This window comes from Mya arenaria, chromosome 14 (genome assembly GCF_026914265.1).
Source record: "Mya arenaria isolate MELC-2E11 chromosome 14, ASM2691426v1".
Lineage (NCBI taxonomy): Eukaryota > Metazoa > Mollusca > Bivalvia > Myida > Myidae > Mya > Mya arenaria.
Genome location: NC_069135.1, coordinates 53,399,529 through 53,422,637, shown reverse-complemented (window position 1 = coordinate 53,422,637; position 23,109 = coordinate 53,399,529). Strand labels below are relative to the sequence as shown.

Below are 23,109 nucleotides of genomic sequence, written 5' to 3'. Positions count from 1 at the left end.
AGAGGGGAGAGGAAGGGAGGGGATGAGAGGAGGTGAGAGAAGAGAAGGGAAACGAAGGGGAGAAGGGGATGGTAGCTATATTGTATGGAAGACTGGGGTCGAGGATGTTTGTGTTCGTACAATACTGTATGGGGAATTTGCCGTATGTGGAGATGGTGGGTTGGGGGGGGGGGGGGGGTAAGAGACAAGTGGAGGGCCAGAAAAATGCCTTTTATAATGCTTTATCTAAATAGTAGAAAACACTTTCATTTTCTGTATCATATGCATTATTGCGCGGGGGGAGGCTTATACTTAATTCTAATAAATGTGAGTAGGATATACCTTAAATGGAGGTATCTCATAAATGCAACAGCTTATTACCAAAAATACGACTTAACTTAAATTGCATATTAATTCTCGCTAAAAAAATAGAAATAAACTAGAGGTTAAACTGTCGTACATCGTTGACGCTGTTCAGTTCTATGATGTAACTGTTTGATTGCTGTGCCATTTATAAAGTATTTATGTATATCAACAAATGTTATTCAATCATATCGAAACTTAAACATACTCAATACAAATCTGCGTTTAAGAAGTCAATCAATAAAAACCAGTCACGTGACCTATTACGTAGGCGAGAGATAAGCTGTTTATTTAACTTCCTGGTTGGTAGTGAAGGCCAGAGAGAGGACATCTATAATAGTTAACCCTATATGTGGCAGGACTATGGCGTCAAAGTTTGAATCCTCCATTCAGAGGGGCTGTGATTTCATCCATGATTTCGCCTGTTCGGCTTGTGAAGAAGATGGACTGAACACGGAAGCTCAACACTTCTGTAATCTGTGTACGAAATATTACTGCGATAATTGTGTTACAAAACATAATGGCTTATACAAGAGACACACTGTACTCGACCGGAAGGACGTGAAGAAATGGGCAGCAGCACCAGGGATGGTGGACGTCCTTGAGAGATGCGAGAGGCACCCCGCGGAGGCGCTCAAGCTGGTCTGTGGTGACCATGACCAGCTGTGTTGCCATGTGTGCGTTGCCGTGGATCATAGGTATGTTTCAAAGACGGTTTAAGTTAAAATAACACAATCACAGTATTTAAACTGGTCGAAATAGTTTAAGCATGCTTCAAATTGTCTCCGGTTTATACAATCACAACAAAATTGTATTTTACATATGTGTATTATTATATTGTGCTAAATTTTTACCCGTCAACACTCTCAACAAAGCCTTGCTAATGCACCAGTCAATTGTAACCACGCCCCCCCCTTCCCCAGGTTCGAGGATATACCGGGGATAACCGGGGAGGGGGCCGTGTTTTTGCTTTCTAGGTGGCCCCGCAGTGCCGGGTGACTGCGGTGGTTTTGTCTTCACGCCTAATTTAGCGGGAAATTGGCCCTAGCTACGGTCCCTTGGGTGCGGGGGCATTTGGCGGGGGATTTACCAGCAGATTGTCCCCGCAGGGCGGAAACTTTGCCCGGGCTTGGCTGGACCGAAAGTCAAAGTCCCCGCTATTCCCCGGGGGGGGGGGCGTGGTTACAATTGACTGGTGCATAACTATAACATATTTGTTTTAACTCGTTCATTATATATCACTTGCAGATCGGGGAGGGAGGGTGTCGAACTCACCCCCTCTGAAATCCTCCATGTTTACTTTTTATTTCATTATAGTTGAACTACTAAATTACCACCAAAGTGCACTATTTGGACTAAAATTGTCATTTCTTTATTTATTTATTTTTCTTTTGTGGGGAACATGTGACCCCCAACTCCCTGCCCCCCTTCCCAGCACTTCCAACCAAATAGATTTCGCTTTTGAGGGAGATGGGAAAGTAAAAAGGTTACGCCCCTAAGTAGCGCCCCACCTAACGTCGAATCCTGGATACGCCCCTGTATACATATATAGACTCGTTATTCGTGTCAGATCCTATATTATGAGACCTTTATTCAAATGGAGAAATATTGAGAAACACTTTTTTAAAAGTACTCTCTATTAACTCACGATGATTTGGGCAAAATTTCTAGCTGTGCGGTTTGACTAGATGAATATGTCGTGCACGTACATAACATGACGCTGTAAATAACATAATAATGCGTAATAATTATGTTCCAACGTATTCGGAACTCCTCGGCCATTTTCCATCAAAAACAATCTCGAATGTACATGGATGGTTTACAATGACAGAATTCTTTACATTTAAGTAATTTACAAGTAGATTGTGTAGTATTTTCAATCAGAAGTTACACTTAATGACTTTACTGTTGGGAATCTTAATGTCTTTGCAATAAAACGCTTCACTAACAATCAATTGAAAAAACTTAGTGATTCAAAATACAAGCTAAACACAACGATTCATTTTTACTATTATTTATTTTTACGATCTACTTCTACTGATGTACCGACATACATCCGAGGTTGTTTTTGACGGAAAATGGCCGAGGAGTTCCGAATGGTTCTAATGCTCTTCATTATTTCTCAGATAGTCAAGGGACATAACTCGACACATTCTAAGAGTTATGAGCTTTACTACAAATACTGCCACTGTTGTTCGGCGACTAATGGTACAATGAATTTAAACTCTATGCGACTTATGGTATACTGAATTTAAACTCTATGCGACTTATGGTATACAGAATTTGAACTGTATGCGACTTATGGTATACTGAATATAAACTCTCTGCGACTTATAGAATACTGAATACAAACTGTATGTCGTTAAATGAATGCATTCGTAAAACATCGTCATAACAAGAAATCTAAGTTATTTTTAAACCAAGCCTTTCTTCTATGAAATGTTATTATAAATACCAAGACTTAGACTATACAGTAATTTATGTTATTAGCCTCCCAACACTCCTATACATGTACCATTTACCTTTCAATTTAGATATTAATCATCTGGTATTTTTTAAACATATGCTATGCTTTTATTTGTCTTTACTTGTCTTTATTGTTTTTTACTTTTAATATGCCATATTTCATTGTGTCTGTCTGTCTGTCTATATGGCTGTCTGTATGGCCGTCTGTCCGTCTGTCTTTCTGTCTGTCTCTTTGCCGGTGTGTTTGTCTGTGTGTTTGTCTGTGTGTCTCTCTGTCTGTGTCTCGGTCTGTCTGTTTGTCTGTCTGTGTATTTGTCTGTGTGTTTGTCTGTGTGTCTCTCGGTCTGTGTTTCTGTCTGTTTGTGTGTCTTTATGAATGTCTGTCTGTATGTATGTCTGTCTGTCTGTGTGTATGTCTGACTGTGTGTCCTTCTGTCTGTGTGTGTCTGTGTGTGTATCGCACGTGCGTGCGTGTGTGTGTGTGTTTCTGTGTGTTTTAGTGTGTGAGTGCGTGCGTGCGTGTCTGGGTGTGTCTGTCTGTGTGTGTTTGACTGTGTGTGTGTCTGTTTGTGTGTCTGTCTGTGTGTGTGTGCGTTTGTGTCTGCATGCGTGCGTGCGTGTCTGTCTGTGTGTCTGTCTGTCAGTGAGCGTGTCTGTCAGTGTGTGTGTCTGTCTGTGTGTATTTGTGTGTGTGTGTGTGTGTGTGTGTGTGTGTGTGTGTGTGTGTGTGTGTGTGTGTGTGTGTGTGTGTGTGCGTGGGTTTGTCTGTGTGTATACAGAATATTCCAGTCAGTGGTTTTGCGATTCTCCAGTCAAATTTTATTAGTTAATTGCAAACAACAGATAAATCATCGACATTTAATGGCCATTACGCCCAGCATGAATTGCATGGGAGTTATTATTTTGGTCAGTTTTTGGAAAAATCTATGTTTCTTAGGTTTAACGCTTCATCTCAATTTGTATATTTTGATACTTGTCAAAACTTAAACAAATATTTCAACAATAGTTTTTTACTATATTTACAGAATATAGACATGATTTTCTGAACAATAACTAAGCTAAGAATTAAATCTTTGATAGTGTTTATAATCTCCTGGGCAAAAGTATTTAACTCTCTAAACCACACCCTTGAAATATGTTTAAAGATTGAAAACATCAAGTACAAGTGTAACTAATTAATGATTATATTTCTTGAACTCGCAACATCTAAATGTATTAATACTAGTAGCGCCTTAAGCTTTGATTGTGTCGATTAATTTAACAACTTGATTACAGTATTGTTCTTTAAGGGGCTATTAGGATTTGGCCTTCGTAAGGATATATTTTAACCCAAATCACGACCCAGTAATAATTCTTTACGAGCCAAATGAACCAGTCAATTGTAACCACGCGAACCCCCCCCCCCCCCGGTCCGGGCCGGGCCGGGGATAGCCCTTACCTAGAGTCCCTGGGGTCGAGGGCATTTGTCGGGGATTTTACCAGCAGTATATCCCCGCAGGGCGGGGATTTTACCCGTAGTTGGCTGGACCGAAAGTCCCCGCTATTCGCCGGACCTTGGGGGGGGGCGTGGTTTATCGACTACCGGGTTAGTTGTCCGGTTAGCGCAGTGGTTAGCGCACTCGTTTCTCACCTAGGCGACCCGGGCTTGATTCCCGGCTTGGTCGCATGTGAATTTGGTTTGTGGTCACGAAACCGGACATGTGGGTTTTCTCCGGGTTCTCCGGTTCCCACCACAACACAAGACCCCACTCTCGCGTGAAATCGTGTCAACGAGAGTAAATAATAAAATGTTGAAATAACATTTTTTTTACACAATCGTTGTATATGAATAAATAATATATATATATATAAAATAAATATGTTTAAACTTATATTTTGACTCCTGTACACGAAGAAAAATGATTCGGGGAGTCGTTTTTCTTTGAATGTAAAAATCTGCGGAAATAATGTTTTTTTTTCTTCGAACCTTCATCATTATAAATACATAAATGAAGGGTCTTGCATTGAGACAAAAACGTAGTCCCTTCGTCCACAACTGCATATAGTTAATTATCGCGAGATTAGCATCAGTAGTATTAGGTATTGGATAGTTTGTAGTTGTAGAAGTAGCTGGTGCTGTTGAAGGGGCAACAACAACAACAACAACAGTATCAGCAGCAGCGACAGTTGTTTCAGGGGATGCAACATCACTTTATCGGTGGTGGTACTGGTTGTGGTGGTGGTGGAGGAGGTATTGTGGTGCTGGCGGTGACAGTGGCAGTAGCAGTAGCAGTAGTGGAAGTATTAACAGCAAAAGCCGCAGCATTACCAGCATTATTACTAAGATTTGAGAGCACAGTTTTAAATGACCAAACATGTTGACCTTATATATTTATTTAAACTTCAATAGAACATAGTCGGTTCTGTTCGGGGTTGTATACATTTTTACAGACAAGATCGTGGGGAATCATTTTATTATTTGTTTGGGGGAGGTGTAGGGGAGGATGGGGGGAGTAAGTTTTTACATTGGTCACGGTATGAAGACAATGCAAGATGCACACAAAACAAAGCAATTTTCTTGATTGAATCATTTGCAAAACAAATCTTTTTTTAAGAAAATGAATTTGCAATGCCCCAGAATGTGTTCATAATGATGTAAACATAATTCAAGTAAATGTTACATTCGGAGGTTCAGTTTCACATATGATGTATTTTCAACAAGTTTCGATTGAATTTTCCATTGTGTTTACGTATACAGTCGAACCCGTTGACTCGAATTCGTTTGGGTCGAATTCCTCCTTGGCCCGAAATGGATGTTATGGGCTTGTTTCATTATACTGGAGATAAACACTACCGCTTGGTTCGAATTTCCTGAGACTCGAGGTATTTTCGCCGGTCCATAGGAGTTCGAGCCAACGGGGTTCGACTGAACTGAAAAACAAAGCTTTTAAAATGAATAAATAAAAGAGTATTTGTTTTTTCATAAAATGCGAAATCAATAAATCTGCCATTGTAAGATCAACATCTATACGCTTAGTAAAGCATTCCCCTTAATACAATTCGACCTATGAAACAACAAGATTCATATATAATTAAGAAATATTACAGAACAGAACAGAACAGAATTTTATTTAGACTTATGCTCATGCATCTCGTCATACACAAAGTATACAAATAATTATTACATACAATTTAACAATACAGTGGTCAACAATCAAAATCTGGAACGATGTCAAAGCAATATGGAGAATGTTCATTTGAAAAAAACATTTAGAAAACATAATTACTATATTAAACAATATAAACAACATAAACTTTAAGTCACTGCAAAAATATTTTAATTATACACGGTCATTAATTAAAAGAGTCCTTCTGTTATTAGCCTGCAATAAATATTTGCACAAATTCACAATAATTGTCTTATTTTGGTTGTTAATTAGTTCAATAAACTTGAACATATTTGGACGACAATAATAGTACCTTTTCAAAAATTGGTTGCGTATATCATTATAACAACTACACTTAATGACAAAGTGGAATTCATCCTCTAGTTCATGTAAGTCACACAATGTACAAAAACGTTCATTTCTTGGAGTTCTATTAGGACCATATCTTTTAGTTTCAATAAACAGATTATGAGATGACATCCGTAATCTAGTTAAGCATTTCTTTCCTATTAGTTTTGTTAAACAACATATTTAAATAATCGGCCATTCCAAATTCATTGTGCAGGTGGCTGAACACAGGAATTAGTTTAGAGCTTGTGTTGATATCTCCCCTCCACTTATGTAAAAACACGTCAATAAGACGTTGCTTAAAAAGACATATAAAGGTGTTTGGTTCGTATTTTTCGGGATGGAGCCACACATCTAAAAACCCATTTTCCTCAAGTACGTTCTTGATTTTGTTAGCCCAGGAATTATACCCATTAAGACACAGTTGAACTGATTCCCGATAAAGAGAATTAAGTATAATATTTTTTGAATCTTTGGCCTTAAACCAATATTTTATAATTTGAACATATCTATTAATATATAACGGGTATCGTCCTAACTCCCCATATACTGCTGCTGTACAACTACTTTGTTTAACCCCCAAAATAGACTTACAAAATTTGAGATGGATGCGTTCCACCTCTTTGGACTTAGATAAACCCCATACTGGGCAACCATATGAAAGGATGGAGCCAACAAAAGAATCAAACAGTTGTAATGAGATTTTCGGGGGAACATCGTACTTATTTATATTCTTTAATAATATATGCATGGCTTTTAGTGCCTTTCCGACTACAAATTGGTTATTTAGGACGAACGATCCCGTATAGTTTAAAACCACGCCGAGATAATTAAAATTGTCGACTATTTCAAGGGGTTCATTATTATAATACCAACGTTCGTTGTGTCGCACGGAACCTCTATTACGGAATACAACTACCTTAGTTTTATCGGTATTTACCTCCAATCCCCATATTTTGCAATATTCGCACAGACGATTCAAACTACTTTGTAAATCTTCCACGGAATTTCCTAAAATGACCATATCATCCGCAAACAGAAGTAGCATGATGCATATTTCATATATATCAATACCACAGTCACTACCCTGTTGCAAAAATAGCTCTAAATCTTCCAAAAATAGAGAAAAAAGTATTGGAGAATTATTTTGGCCTTGTCGTAGACCAATAGATATATCAAAGAAATCGGAAAATGAATTACAGTGTTTTACACACGACTTAACTACTGAATACATTGCCTTGAAAATTTTTAGTATTTTTCCGTCCAATCCCATACGGAAAAGTTTAACCCATAGCGCATTCCTATACACGGAATCAAAGGCCTTTTTTCAGATCGATAAAGGCACACGGTAAGCGCAATTTTTTAAACAATGCTAATTCAATAAGATTATGTAAGACAAAAATGGCATCCTCTGTACTACTTCCCTTTCTAAATCCAAATTGGGCGTCGGACAAAATATTATTCGTATCAAACCAAGTTTCAACTCGTTTAGTGAGTACGCTTGTAAATATTTTCCCTAAATTACTAACCAGAGTTATGCCCCTATAATTATTAGTATCATTAATGTCCCCCTTTTTATGTATCGGAACGATGAATCCTGATGCCCATGATGCAGGGAAATAATCTCCATCTAGAACAGTGTTAAATAAATCGGTTAAATGTCCAACTAATATGTCTAAAATTTCAATGAAAAATTCATTTATCATATTATCGCTAGGACACGCAGCCTTATTTCTTTTTAGACATTTGACAGCACTCCGAACCTCGTCGTGAGTTATAACAGCATTGAGAGATTCGTACGTAGGATCGTTGATATTAAAATCCGAATTGTTCGCAAAATCATCAATCTCATCTATTTGTGCCGACTTTATATCGTTAAATAAACCAGCGAAATAGTCTTTAAAATTCTCAATATCTATGTCGCAAGCGGGATTACTCGTCTTTGCCCTAAATTTACTCCAAAACTCCTTAGGTTGTTTATTGCGTAAATCATATAATTCTTGCGCCTTACGCGTAGTGTAAGCTCGCTTAGTTTTGCAAATAAGCGTTTTATATATCCGCTTTTTATCGCATAATATATTTCTATTAACATCCGATTTATTCACATTAAAATTTGTAAGGGCATCAACATATGCCATTTTAGCAAGATAGCAGTCGTGATTAAACCATTCGTTGTCGAATTTTTTCTCACCATTGCGATTTCCCGAGCATTGTTTACCAAAATACGGTTTCGCTGTGTTTAAAACGAGTGACGAAAATTCATCAATTAATCTATCTATTTCATAGGGCAGCGGATTACGTGATATATTGAAAATAGAATTTATGTTATTCAAATTCGCGATTAAATCCCTGCGAAAATAGTTTTTATTTTCATCACGCCATTTATATTGTACATAACTTGAACCGCTAGAATGACTTCGCGACGGATTAATTTTATTGTGAATCAAAATATCGAATAAAAGCGGTGCATGGTCACTAAACTGATTAAAGTGACCCACACTGAAATTCCTGAGTAATTTATAATGAATATCCCTTGCTAAAAGGTAATCAATAGTACTGCATGTATTACGGCAGAAATATGTATACGCCCCATTGCTATTATCAATGCCTAATCTCCCATTCATTATGCGCATATTGGTAGCCTTACAAAAGTCAAGCAGACGAATGCCACGCCCATTGCATATTTTATCTTGTGAGGCCCGTCCACTACCTTCATCATTTAAATAATCATCAGGGTCTAAATCCCGTATAATATTATCATGTAAAATGTAATCTGGTCTATCCCCTGCTCTACAATTAAAGTCCCCGGCTATTAATATTTTACCTAAGGATTCAAAATAAAATATGTCATCACTTAATACATCGAATAAATTTGTATCAATAATATTATTAATTGGTGAGTCATCAGACCAAAAATATAATCCACATAAATATATATCATTTTTAAGCTTAAAGAAATTCTTATCAATTTTCAACCAAATGATACTATCATAATGGTTGCGAACAACTGTTATACCGCCACAAATTTCATTTTTAACATAAACTACAATACCACCAGAGTTTCTTTTGGCATTTTTATGTTTGTATTTTCGAAAATAATTAAAACACTTATATCCATCAATGTTTATATTTGAAGAAGAATTAGTCCATGTTTCAGAAAGAATAACTATACCGTTTCCATCAATGATATTTAAAAAGTCTTCGTTTGATAATTTGTTTTCAGTGAGTCCATTGCAGTTCCACACAACTATTTTCAGTTCATTCTCCGACCATTCCTAGTTACTTTTACACGGCTTTCCGTCGATATATAAGGTGTCATATACCAGCCAGGCCCGTTTCCCAGCTTCCTTTGCAGCCTTCATTTTAGGGACTAGCGCTCTTCGTTTCGCGGTGATTTCCGGTGGAAATTGTTCGCTGACAAATAGTTTCGTTTTCTTGAGGTGATGCCCCTGTTTTCGAACCATTTCGCGATCTTTGAAGTCAGCAAACTTGCAGATGATGTTACGATGGCGGTTATCGCCCTCAGTACGTGTACCAGTGCGATGTGCCCTTTCAATTTTCATATTGTTAGCTATCTCCTTAGCTATTTTTAACTTTTCAGTCATGAACTTACGGACTTCAACCTCTGAATCAGCGGGTGTTTCTCTTGGTGACTCTTCTATTCCACCGAATATGAGATTATTTCTCATACTTTGTGACTTAAGGTATACCAATTCTTCATGCATTTTCATATTTTGTTGCTCTAATTGTTCAACATTTGATGCTATTTCAGCCTGACGAAAGTCAATCTGTTCAACCTTTTCATCAGTTTTTGCGAGCTTTTCGTCGAATCGATTATTTGCATCGTGCACTAAGGTCCATAATTTCTTGAGATCCTTATCAAAACTATTTGCTTTCTCTTCTAGTACAGTTAATGTTTCTAATCTGGCTTCTACGTTATTCATTTGGACTTGGAGTTTCTCTAATACATTCAGCACAGTTGCAATATCAGCATTAGCTACATCAGGTGTAACTTTACTCGCCATAGCTCCAGGTAAGTGTATAGGCTCAGAAGTATCAAAATTATCACAATCAGACTCATTAAATACTGAAGAATCGTCAAAAAGAACAGAGTTTGTCTGATTTAAAATTTCACTTACTAATGGTTGACCCTCTGTTTCATCGGCCGGGCCTCCAATTCTGTATGATTTACTAATGTTTACTATCTCCTCGTCCGTACTACTGCCCTTTTTACGTTTATTGGCCCTGTTTCTACTAGATTTTCCCATTACACTCCACTGAGGGTCATATGACATTATAAGGCCCGGCCAGTCAGCCCCAGAAGGTGTTTATGGACCGAGGCGGTGTGTTTTATTTCTTATATTAAACCGAACACTTTTACCACTTAAAATTTTTAAAGTACCTTTTTTGTGTTTTATTGAACAAATCTAATAATGTTTACTTGCGAAAAAATGCCCTTGAGAAAATTACAAGCAGCACTCACCAGTTTTATGACGTCAGCGGTCCATATTGTATGACGTCAGCGGTCCATATTATTTTTTTGGCGAGGTCCAGATCGGCCAAAAACATGATATGGACCGCTGACGTCATAAAAACTAGTTTTTTTATTAAAATACATTGTTATAAGGACCGATCAACTTTATATACACAAAGAAGAGACACATTTATGTAAGGTATAATATTGCAATATAGGTAACATTTACATTCCAAATAAAACAGTTGTTAGCAGTTCATGTTACTCATTATAAAACAACAAATTATATATATATATAAGTTTGTAATAAGTTTAACTTGTCAATAATTATGTAAAACACTGAATATTTCTTCATGTTTTTATTGCCAAATTTAATACATTCTACCAAATCTGACCCAAACAACAGCAATTCCCAAAACATGATATCATGAGAATTTGACCTAAGATTCTCGGTCAATTAGGGGTTAATGTGTAGCAGAAGTTAACTCTTGTTTAGAAATGAAAAGTTGTATTTCTTGGCATGTGTGACTTTCTTTTTGTGTGCTTGTCTGTCTGAAAGTATGTCTGCCTGCCACCCTGCCTGAGTTAATGTTTGTCTGTGTTTCTTTGTGTGTGTGTGTGTGTGTGCGTGCGTGCGTGCGTGTGCGTGACTGTCTGCCTGCCTGCATGCCTGTGTGTATGTCTGTCTGTGTGTCCGTCTGTCTGTGTGTCTGTCTGTCTATGTGTCTGTCTGTCTGTGTGTATGCCTGTGTTTGTCTGTGTGTCTTTATATATGTGTATCTGTGTGTCTGTCTGCCTGCCTGCCTAACTGTGTGTATGTCTGTCTGTGCGTAAGTGGGTGAGTGTCTGTCTGTGTGTCTTTCTGTATGTGTGTTTGTCTGTTTTGTTTGTCTGTCAGTATGTCTGTCTGTCTGCCTGGCTGCCTGTGTTTATGTCTATCTGTGTGTCCGTCTGTCTTTGTGTCGGTCTGTCTGTGTGTATGTTTGTCTGTGTTTGTGTGTTTGTCTTTCTTTCTGTATATCACGGTGTCTGTTTTTATTTCAATCTCTCTTCCTTCCTGCCTGTCTGCCTGCCTGTGTTTATGTCTATCTGTTTGTACGTTTTACTGTGATTCTGTCTGTCCGTGTATCTGTGATTGTCTGTTTCTTTCTATGTGTATGTGAGTATTTGTGTGTGCGCGGTGCCTGCCTGCCTGCCTGCCTGCCTGCTTTACTGCCTGTGGGTATGTCTGTCTGTGCGTCCGTCTGTCTGTGTGTCTGTCTATATATGTGTCGGTCTGTCTGTGTGCCTGTCTGTGTGTATTTCTATATGTGTATCTTATATCTTTGTGTCTGCTCTCTTACCTGCCTAAATGTGTGTCTCTCTGCCTGTCTGTGTGTATGGCTGTCTGTTAGTGAGTGTCTTTCTGTGTGTCTATCTGTCTGTATGTGTGTCAGTATTTCTGTCTGTCTGCCTGCCTGCCTGTGTTTATGTCTCTCTGTATGCCTGTCTATCTTTGCGTCGGTCTGCCTCTGTGTCTTTCTTTCTGTATTTCAGTGTGTCTGTTTGTATGTCCGTCTGTCTGTTTGCCTGCCTAAGGCCAAATAAAAAAAATGTCTTGTTTCTGGTCACCCGACCGACCCTACTTTTTACCCCCCGACCGTTTTTTTTTTATAGCGTAAAGACCGTTTTTTATAATTAGCGTAAAGTGAGCCGGGATTCCCGGTCCCGGCGCCGAAGAGTAAACCGCGCTATCCGACAGTAATATTATATTCGTGACGTGTTTTTTATACGGCCGTGTCGAAGATGGCTGGCCCTGCGCAGACGACGTCTGTTACGCATTTGATAGCCATAAAAATAGACAAATGTTCGCACTTCGACGGTTGTAGTGTCATTAAAGTTGCCCATTCGCAAACAACAATAAAAAGTCTTTTCATCGATTTACATGGCGAGCGAGAAAATGTCCGACTTGAAGCTAAATGTTCGGTAAGTTGTATGGCTGTTTAGATATCGTAAAAGGGCCATCGTAAAACAAATAATGCCTCGACCGAGAATGACAGTTTTGGCACCGACATTTTCGTAATTCAAAAGACTACAGTACACTCCACGCGGAACTACCACTTTCCTCGGTGACTCGGAGGCGTTTTTAATTTATCGCGGATTTCCGCCGAGTACGCAACCTTTTTCCTCGCTAAATTTCGCCGAGTTGCACCGAGTTAATCGTTTTCTATGGAGGGTTTTATTGCCGGTAGCGCCGGTGATCGTATCGATTTATTGACCTAATCGCGGAAATCCGCGTTTTGTGCATAGCTACTACAGTACATTGCTTCTGTTAAAACAGTATTAAATAATGAGACATTTAATTTTTCAAAGTACAGTAAGTTTCTTTTTAAAAACAATTATTGTAAATTTTCATCAGCATCGTCAAACAACTGTTGTTTTTCACATTATGTAATTAAAAGATATACCATAGCGTGCGTTTGTGTTTGTTATTGTCATCTTTCTCTTACTATATTAAGGTGTTGAGAACTTAATTAGATTGGAGTAATGAAGGTGTTGAGAACTTTGTAAGTGTGAATATTTTTCGGTCATTATTTCTTAATTTGCATTTTACCACTTATTAACACTTATTAATGTATCCGTAGTTATCAATGGTTCTAAACTTATTTATTACGCATGTAAGTGTAAATCCTTCATCAAGTTAATTAAAATCCCATTAAACACCATTTTATACATGCATTGAAATGAATAACACATTCTATCGGCTTCAGATCAAACAGTCTCACTGTGTGACGTCGCATAACTCACAGTTTTACCCACGAGGATCTCATGGAGAGCATGTATATTGTTATGCAGGATTAATGTTTCTGAGTGGTGTTTTCGAATGTAACTTAAGTTTTGCATTTTCAACTTTAATTCATCACATTAATTAGTTACCTATATCATTGAATGTGTTGACTTTTATTGAGGATTCAATAAGTATAACTGTACATAATTGCTTCTTACAGTCTATAAGTGTGGTAAAGTTTTATTATTGGCTGATCGTTTTACAAAAATGTCATGTCTTTGTTTTCTTAATCCCTTGATTGCCCTTGTTGTTTATTTAATCCTACAATAAATATTTCACACTTCCTCTTTCTACATGCAATACATCGTTTAGGATGGGTATTTACTAATTAACTTGTCAACAGTGGTGTATACGGTTAGGTAAGGTTGAAACTTGGTAAGTGTGAAAGTTACGATTGATGTCCTTTGGATGTCCGAAAATTAGGTACGCGAAATAAATTATTTTTATAAATAATTACGGGTGTAGCAAAAAATATCAAATAAATTAAAATTAATTTTCTGTATGAAGAACCATTGACATTACACTTAGTTAGATTTTGTCTCTGTGATGTTTAAATACCCAGTATTACGGTTTCTTCCATCCATGTTTATATTTGTTTTCTGACAAAGAATGACAATTGTTTCTTGAGATTATTTCAAATTCTAGTCTTGGACTTGTTGCTTCTTGTCATGTAATAGTGCTGTTGTTGTTCTGTTAAACTAATAAATACATAAATATGGTTATAAACTTGTGTCCAGTTTCCTTTAAGCCATATTTGATAGTGTTGTATTGGCAGACAATATTTCATCATTTTTCAAACGCTATACTATTTCATTCCAAAGGTTTGAATAAAAAAAAAAAAAAAAAAAAAAAGTTTGAATAAAAAAAAAACAAAAAAAAAAAACAAAAAAAAACACCTACCTACCGACCCTGTTTTTTTTTGAGGCATGTGACCAGAAACAAGACATTTTTTTTTTTGGCCTAACTGTGTATATGTCTGTGTGCGTGTCCGTCTTTTTCTGTGTATGTTTCTGTCTGACTATGTGTTTGTGTTTGTCTGAGTTTGTTTCTGTCTGTGTGTCTGTTCGTCTGTCTGCCTGACTGCCTGCCTGTGCGTATGTCTGTATATGTGTCCGTCTGTCTTTCTGTCTGTCTATCTGTCTGTCTGTGTTTGTGTATGTTTTTGTGTCTGTGTGTGTGTATGTGTGTCTCCCTCTGTCTGTCTGCCTGAGTGTGTGTGTGTGTGTTTGTGTGTGCGTGCACGTTTGCGTGTTAATGCGCGTGCGTGTGTGTGTGTGTGTGTGTGTTTGCGTGTGTGTGAGGTTGTGTGTGTGTGAGTGTGTTTGTTTGTGTCTTTGCCTGTGTCTGTCTGTTTGTCTGTAGGTGTGTCTGCCTGTCTGTATGTGTTTGTCTGTGTGTATTTCTATATATGTGTATCTTTTATCTTTGTGTCTGCTCGCTTACCTGCCTAACTGTGTGTATGGCTGTGTGTGAGTGAGTGTCCTTCTGTGTTTCTATCTGTCTGTATGTCTGTATATCTGTCAGTATTTCTAACTGTCTACCTGACTGCCTGCCTGTGTTTATGTCTATTTGTGTGTCCACCTGTTTTTGTGTCGGTCTGTCTTTGTGTCGGTCTGTTTGTCTGTGTGTGTCTTTATTTCTGTATATCAGTGTGTCTGTTTGTATGTCTGCCTGTCTGTCTGCCGAACTATGTGTATGTCTGTGTGCGTGTCCGTCTGTTTCTGTGTGTGTATGTTTGTCCGTCTGTCTGTATTTTGTCTGCCCGTGTGTCTGTGTTTGCCTGTGGTTTTTACTGTCTGTGTGTCTGTCCGTCTGCCTGCCTGTGCGTATGTCTGTATATGTGTCCGTTTGTCTGTGTTTCTGTCTGTCTATGTGATTGCGTGTCTGTCTGTATGTCTATTTTTCTGTGTTTATATATGTGTTTATGTAGGTCTGCCTGTTTGTCTGTCTGTGTTTGTGCCTGTCTGTCTGTCTTTCTGTCTGCCTGTTTGCAAGACGACGAAAACGACGACGAAATATAAGTATTTAAATTGAAGTGATTTTAGAAAAATGTTATAAACAAGCGTCTTCATGAAAAACAAGTTTTCCTTCTTTCATTGCAGACTATGTTCATCAATACAGCACATTCCAGACGTTGCAAGGGACATCCGCAAAGATCCCGGGTTTCGCCAACTACCTCAACAGGTTGCTGTTCTTAGGAAGCAGATAGAAGATATGAAAAACGACCGAAAGAAAAATAGTTCCTCATTGAGGAAGACTCGAACAGCCATTGTTGATGAAATCAAAGCAATTCGTAAAATGATCAACGGCATTCTTGACAAGATGGAGAAAACAACCGTTCAAGAATTAGACCGTCTGGTAACTGATCAGGAAATGTCCATTAAGAAAGATATGGAATCCTGCACACAGATGCACGATGAATTAAAGAACATCATAGATGACATACAAAGCAAAGACTCATCAGGCGAACCACCACTATATATTGGTTTCAAAAAATGTGAAGAAAAAATCAAACAAGCAAAAGAAATTCTGCAAAACATGTCAAGTGTTGTCAAATACGATTTAACTTTTCGTAAACATAATGGAATAGAAGATAACTTGTCTTCGATGAAGACATTTGGAGAGTTAAATGAATCGAATGTTTTTGGTGCACAACCATGTACATCGCTATTCCCGCGAGATCATGTATTTGCTACAGAAGGCTACAAGGAGTACAACGTGAAGATGAGTTCAGACAAATATAACTGTGATATTGAAGGGATATGTGAACTGCCTGGTGGAGAGATTGTTATTACAGACTCCAACAACAGTAAAGTGAAACTCCTGGACCAGGAGTACAGGGTTGTCGACCACTGTGATGTTCCCCAGTCTCCATTTTACGTGTGCCACATTGGCGGGAATGAGGTTGCCGTTTGTGTTAACAACAATGATGATAGACATGAACTTCATTTCATTAACATTACAAAAGGGAAACTTGTGACTACGAGAAAGTTAAGTTTCACCCATGAATGTTACGGCGCGACTCATCACGGGAACAACCTTTACATTTCATCACACACCGCGCTGTACGTCTATACGATGGCGGGTAAGCGGGTAAAGACGCTGTACGAGGACATGTCGGTTGGTTACACGGTGAAGATATTTGCCATCAGTAACGACGGGAAGACTATCTACATCACAAACTACTCAAACAATCAACTTACCACCCTGGACAACCTCGGCAACAAGCTGGCCACATTCACTGATCCTGACTTGAGGGGACCTACCGGAGTACACTTGACAACTGCTGGACACGTGTTCGTCTCCTGCTTTGAGTTCCACACAGTGCTGCAGGTTGACAAGGACGGGAAGACGAAGTTGGCCACACTGGCAAGGAAACAAGACGGAGTGTACTCCCCTATTGCTTTGTTCTTCAGCAGCCGCTCTTCCTCTCTGGTTGTCGGCGGACGGAAAGACACGCTCCTCGTCATCAATGTACAATAAATAATAGATCCAATTACAAGTGGCAAAAAATACAATTATTATAACTGATTGATTTTTACTTTAACCTTTCTCGTAAATATAAGTACGGATGGAAAATGTACATGTATATAATACAAGAATCATATTTGCTTAAACGTACATATACCTTTATATTTGACGTATTTTATTTGCTTTTAGCTACATAGTTATAATGTTTATCGTGCACATGTTATTCAACTTAATGACTTTTTATTGTATAATGTTATTCCCTTATATTCAATATGTTGTTAGTGTGTATGTATACTCATATATATATATATATTTAGATTTATTCTTTATTTAATGTTAAAATAAAATATATTATACGGCCCGTTTTGCCATGTGCCTTTAAAAAGCTTCAATACTTTTACTACAACTACAAGAGAGCCAGTTATATGTTAACTATTTTCACTGGAAACCTAGATGAACGTAGGTGCATTAATTATGCAGAGTTTCTTTAAAGTAAAAACAATAACAACATATACCATGATTATAGTTGGTTTTGTTTTCAATTAAAGGCACACAATAAAGATTGATTCAAAAAACATTTTGTTTTTATATTAAATGCAGAATTATGTTGAACTCATTAGACAGTATGATCAAAACATTAACAAACATAATGCGATACGTTTTTGGTAAAAAAAAAACACCTTTAATAAAATATTTTTAATTAATAGCTACGTGGCCATTAAAACGTGCAAAAACGTCTTTACACAAATTATGTTTATTGTTTGTTTTAGTAATTATTATCAAATGAATTAAACATAATACTGCATTTATAAAATAATAATATTGCACCAACGTGTTCGGAGTCTGTTTTATATCCGTATATCCTCCCCGTACACGTTACAGGGTCCGTATTTCCATAGCTTTCACGTTGCATGCACGGGGTCCGTATTTCCAAAGCTTACACGTTGCATGCACGGGGTCCGTATTTCCATAGCTTACACGTTGCATGCACGGGGTCCGTATTTCCATAGCTTACACGTTGCATGCACGGGGTCTGTATTTCCATAGCTTACACGTTGCATGCACGGGGTCCGTCTTTCCATAGCTTACACGTTGCATGCACGGGGTCCGTATTTCCATAGCTTACACGTTGCATGCACGGGGTCCGTCTTTCCATAGCTTACACGTAGCATGCACGGGGTCCGTCTTTCCATAGCTTACACATTGCATGCACGGGGTCCGTCTATCCATAGCTTACACGTTGCATGCACGGGGTCCGTATTTCCATAGCTTACACGGAGCATGCACGGGGTCCGTCTTTTCATTGCTTACACGTTGCATGCACAGGGTCCGTCTATCCGTAGCTTACACGTTGCATGCATGGGGTCCGTCTTTCCATAGCTAACACGTTGCATGCAAGGGGTCCGTCTTTCCTTAGCTTACACGTTGCATGCACGGGGTCCGTATTTCCATAGCTTACACGTTGCATGCACTGGGTCCGTATTTCCATAGCTTACACGTTGCATGCACGGGGTCCGTATTTCCATAGCTTACACGTTGCATGCACGGGGTCCGTATTTCCATAGCTTACACGTTGCATGCACGGGGTCCGTATTTCCCTAGCTTACAAGTTGCATGCATGGGGTCCGTTTCCATAGCTTACACGTTGCATCCACGGGGTCCGTATTTCCATAGTTTACACGTTGCATGCACGGGGCCCGTCTTTCCTTAGCGTACACGTTGCATGCACTGGGTCCGTATTTCCATAGCTTACACGTTGCATGCACGGGGTCCGTATTCCCATAGCTTACACGTTGCATGCACGGGGTCCCTTTATCCCTTCCGTACATGCTACGTGTATGGGGTCCGTATATCCATCGTGTGCACGTTGTATGTATGGAGTCCGTTCTTTTGTCCCGAGCATGCCAGGATACGGCTTCCATACATCCATATGTATATTTATATATTATTTTTTTGGCCAAAAATTAACGGTTAAAATATGTTTTTCTGCATAAGTGTTAAATTATTTAAGAAGTTAATAACTTCATATATTTAAGTTTATTTAAGTTCGGGGTGTGGATGTACAGAAGTCCGTACACGTGGTGCTCCGTATACGTATTCGTGTACGGGGTCCGTACACGTTTAGTGCACGGGTCCAGCCACGCCCGTATATTCAAAATACGCCAATGTGTATGCTCACGTAACGTCATTTCGGAAATGGCGTCGTTGCCCTAGCCCTGTGCGCGCTGACGTTTGATTTTGAACTGACAGCGGGCAAAAATTTCAAAACAGTGAAAAATATCCATTTACGACTGTTTCAATCAGTGAATTATACATTTTTATTTCACTGATTAATCTCTTAAAACCACCGTAAAGCATACAATAAATACATATACAGTTAGCTTTAGGATATTATGGACCATGGTCAAACAAAAGTGCAAAGGATAAATAATCATCATTTTCTGAAAGTGCACCATGAGCTTTCGGTCTTGTGACGTCACAAGATTGACGTCACACGCAAGGTAGTGTTGATCAGGCTCATCCGTACCGGAACCAGTTTGTGAGTTCACGAACGAGCGAATCGTTCACGTGCACGGGTTGTCTGCTGAAGTAAAAATGCATCATGTATCGGTGCTTCGGCATCGCACATGCGCGGTCTGAAAAAATAGAAATAAAATATAATAAATAAGCAAAGATGGCATGAAGCACTCGTTCACCTATAATAGGCGTACCTGAAACCAGGCGCGAAGCTGCCTTATACGCGAGTATGGGGCTAAATCCACATGATTCTGACAAAAATCAGCCAAAGTTGCAGTATGCGTACTTGACTCCATAATCCTGTCCATTATTAACTGTCCATTTTCCAGTGCTAAATAAAGCATCTCAGAACGCCAAAAATGCACCAGATTGGACCATTTTTTCCCCTTTTTTCGAGGGGTCATGCCTGTTTTATATCCGTATATCCTCCCCGTACACGTTACAGGGTCCGTATTTCCATAGCTTTCACGTTGCATGCACGGGGTCCGTATTTCCATAGCTTACACGTTGCATGCACGGGGTCCGTATTTCCATAGCTTACACGTAGCATGCACGGGGTCCGTCTTTCCATAGCTTACACGTTGCATGCACGGGGTCCGTCTTTCCATAGCTTACACGTTGCATGCACGGGGTCTTTATTTCCATAGCTTACACGTCGAATGCACGGGGTCCGTATTTCCATAGCTTACACGTTGCATGCCTGGGGTCCATTTCCATAGCTTACACGTTGCATGCACGGGGTCCGTATTTCCATAGCTTACACGTTGCATGCACGGGGTCCGTCTTTCCTTTGGGTACACGTTGCATGCACGGGGTCCGTATTTCCATAGCTTACACGTTGCATGCACGGTGTCCGTCTTCCCATAGCTTACACGTTGCATGCACGGGGTCCGTCTTCCCATAGCTTACACGTTGCATGCACGGGGTCCGTCTTCCCATAGCTTACACGTTGCATGCACGGGGTCCGTATTTCCATAGCTTACACGTTGCATGCACGGGGTCCGTCTACCCATAGCTTACACGTTGCATGCACAGGGTCCGTATTTCCATAGCTTACACGTTGCATGCATGGAATCCTTCTCCCCATAGCTTACACGTTGCATGCACGGGGGCCGTATTTCCATAGCTTACACGTTGCATGCACGGGGGCCGTATTTCCATAGCTTACACGTTGCATGCACAGGGTCCGTATTTCCATAGCTAACACGTTGCATGCACGGGGTCCGTATTTCCATAGCTTACACGTAGCATACACGGGGTCCGTATTTCCATACCTTACACGTTGTATGCATTGGGGTCCGTATTTCCATAGCTTACACGTTGCATGCACGGGGTCCGTATTTCCATAGCTTACACGTTGCATGCACGGGATTCTTCTTTCCTTTGGGTACACGTTGCATGCACGGGGTCCGTCTCCCCATAGCTTACACGTTTCATGCACGGGGTCCGTCTCCCCATAGCTTACACGTTGCATGAACAGGGTCCGTCTTCCCATAGCTTACAGGTTGCATGCACGGGGTCCGTATTTCCATAGCTTACACGTTGCATGCACGGGGTCCGTCTTCCCATAGCTTACACGTTGCATGCACGGGGTCCCTTTATCCATCCCGTACATGCTACGTGTATGGGGTCGGTATATCGATCGTGTGCACGTTGTATGTACGGAGTCCGTTCTTCTTTCCCCGAGCATGCCAGGATACGGCTTCCGTACATCCATATGTACATTTATAAATTATTTTTTGGCCAAAAAATTAACGGTTAAAATATGTTTTTCTGCAAAAGTGTTAAATTATTTAAAAAATTAATATCTCCATATATTTAAGTTTATTTAAGTTCGGGGTGTGGATGTACAGAAGTCCGTACACGTGGTGCTCCGTATACGTATTCGTGAACGGGGTCCGTACACGTTTAGTGTACGGGTCCAGTCACGCCCGTATATTCAAGATGTATAAACATTAAATTGTGTATAAACAATTTTAAGTTGATCATAAATGCATAAGAAAATGGTTGAGGGGGTTTCATCAATAAAATAGAGGATAACTGTTTATTTCAGAGTAAGATCGTAATATATTTCACCGATTGAGCTCCAAAACTATATATAGTATTACTATATATTATTCACGCATGGCGTCATTTAATTACTCTTTTTTTAGAAAAAAATACGCCAATGTGTATGCTCGCGTAACGTTATTTCGGAAATGGCGTCGTTGCCCTAGCCCGGTGCAAAACAGTGAAAAATATCCATTTGATATTTCGACTGTTTCAAACATTGAATTATACATTTTTAGTTCACTGATTAATCTCTTAAAACCACCGGAAACATATAATAAATACATATACAGTTAGCTTTAGGATATTATGGATCATGGTCAAACAAAAGTGTAAAGGATAAATAATCATCATTTTCTGAAAGTGCACCATGAGCTTTCGGTCATGTGACGTCACAAGATTGACGTCACACGCAATGAAGTGTTGATCAGGCTCATCCGGTAGGAACCGGTTTGTGAGTTCAAGAACGAGCGAATCGTTCACGTGCACGGGTTGTCTGCTGAAGTAAAAATGCGTTATGTATCCGTGCTTCGGCTCCGCGCATGCGCAGTTGAAAAATAGAAAGAAAAAAACATACAATAAATAAGCAAAGATGGAATGAAGCACACGTTCACCAATTATGGGCGTACCTGAAGCCAGACGTGTAGCTGCCTATACGCGAGTACGCGGCTGAATCCACATGATTATGAAAAACTATATAAGAAAAAAAATCAGCCAATATTGCAGTATGCGTACTTGATTCCATAATCCTATAACTGTCCACTTTCCAGTACTAAATAAAGCACCTCAGAACGCCCAGATTGCACAATTGTTTTCTTTTTTCCGAGGGGACATGCCCCCGGAATCCCATAGCACAATTATAAATCCGCATGAATAGAGGGCTAGCTACGCCCCTGAAAGCATGTTGAATTGTATGCCCCTATAACTTGAGAGACTCATCTTTCATAAGTTAAAAAGAATACTGTTATCAATCAGCTAAACAAAAATAAACTTTAACCATTTAAGGCGACTATAAATTAATTGCTAGACTTTCATCCCCGCCAGTCCCCCCTTTTTCTGCCTCCCCTTAAATTTTATTGACTCAAATAAAAATGTTGAACTAGGGCTTGTTTATGCGTATCAATCCGTCCCTTAAGCGATAAGAAAGAGCTTGAACACATAGTCAACGATGAAAATGTCATTAACGAAAAACAAAAAAATAAAATGTACCCCCCCCCCCCCCCACTCCTTCGCCCCCATTTAAAAACATCTGTATGAATATCTAGCAATTAATTTATATTGGATTCCACGGACACTTTTTGAGTTACTTCCTAAATTGTTCAGATATACACTCAATCAGTCTTCGATAATTGTTTTTGATATCGCTACGTATATTGAGTTGTACGTTCAGGGGTACTATAGTATGCCTAGGTACGCCACTGCCTGTAAACAACCCCTTAACAAGACGCTGATTGCCGTTCTACCATTAA

The 23,109-nt window shown here is 39.2% G+C and overlaps 1 protein-coding gene across 1 annotated transcript; it reads left to right on the top strand.

Annotated features, from left to right (window-relative positions):
* The first annotated feature begins 643 nt into the window (after window positions 1-643).
* Window positions 644-17,651, top strand: LOC128217055 (uncharacterized). The gene is made up of 2 exons (XM_052923902.1): window positions 644-1,040; window positions 15,706-17,651. The coding sequence occupies exons 1-2, from the start codon at window positions 706-708 to the stop codon at window positions 17,084-17,086; spliced, it is 1,716 nt and encodes a 571-aa protein (XP_052779862.1). The 5' UTR covers window positions 644-705; the 3' UTR covers window positions 17,087-17,651.
* Window positions 17,652-23,109: the final 5,458 nt, after the last annotated feature.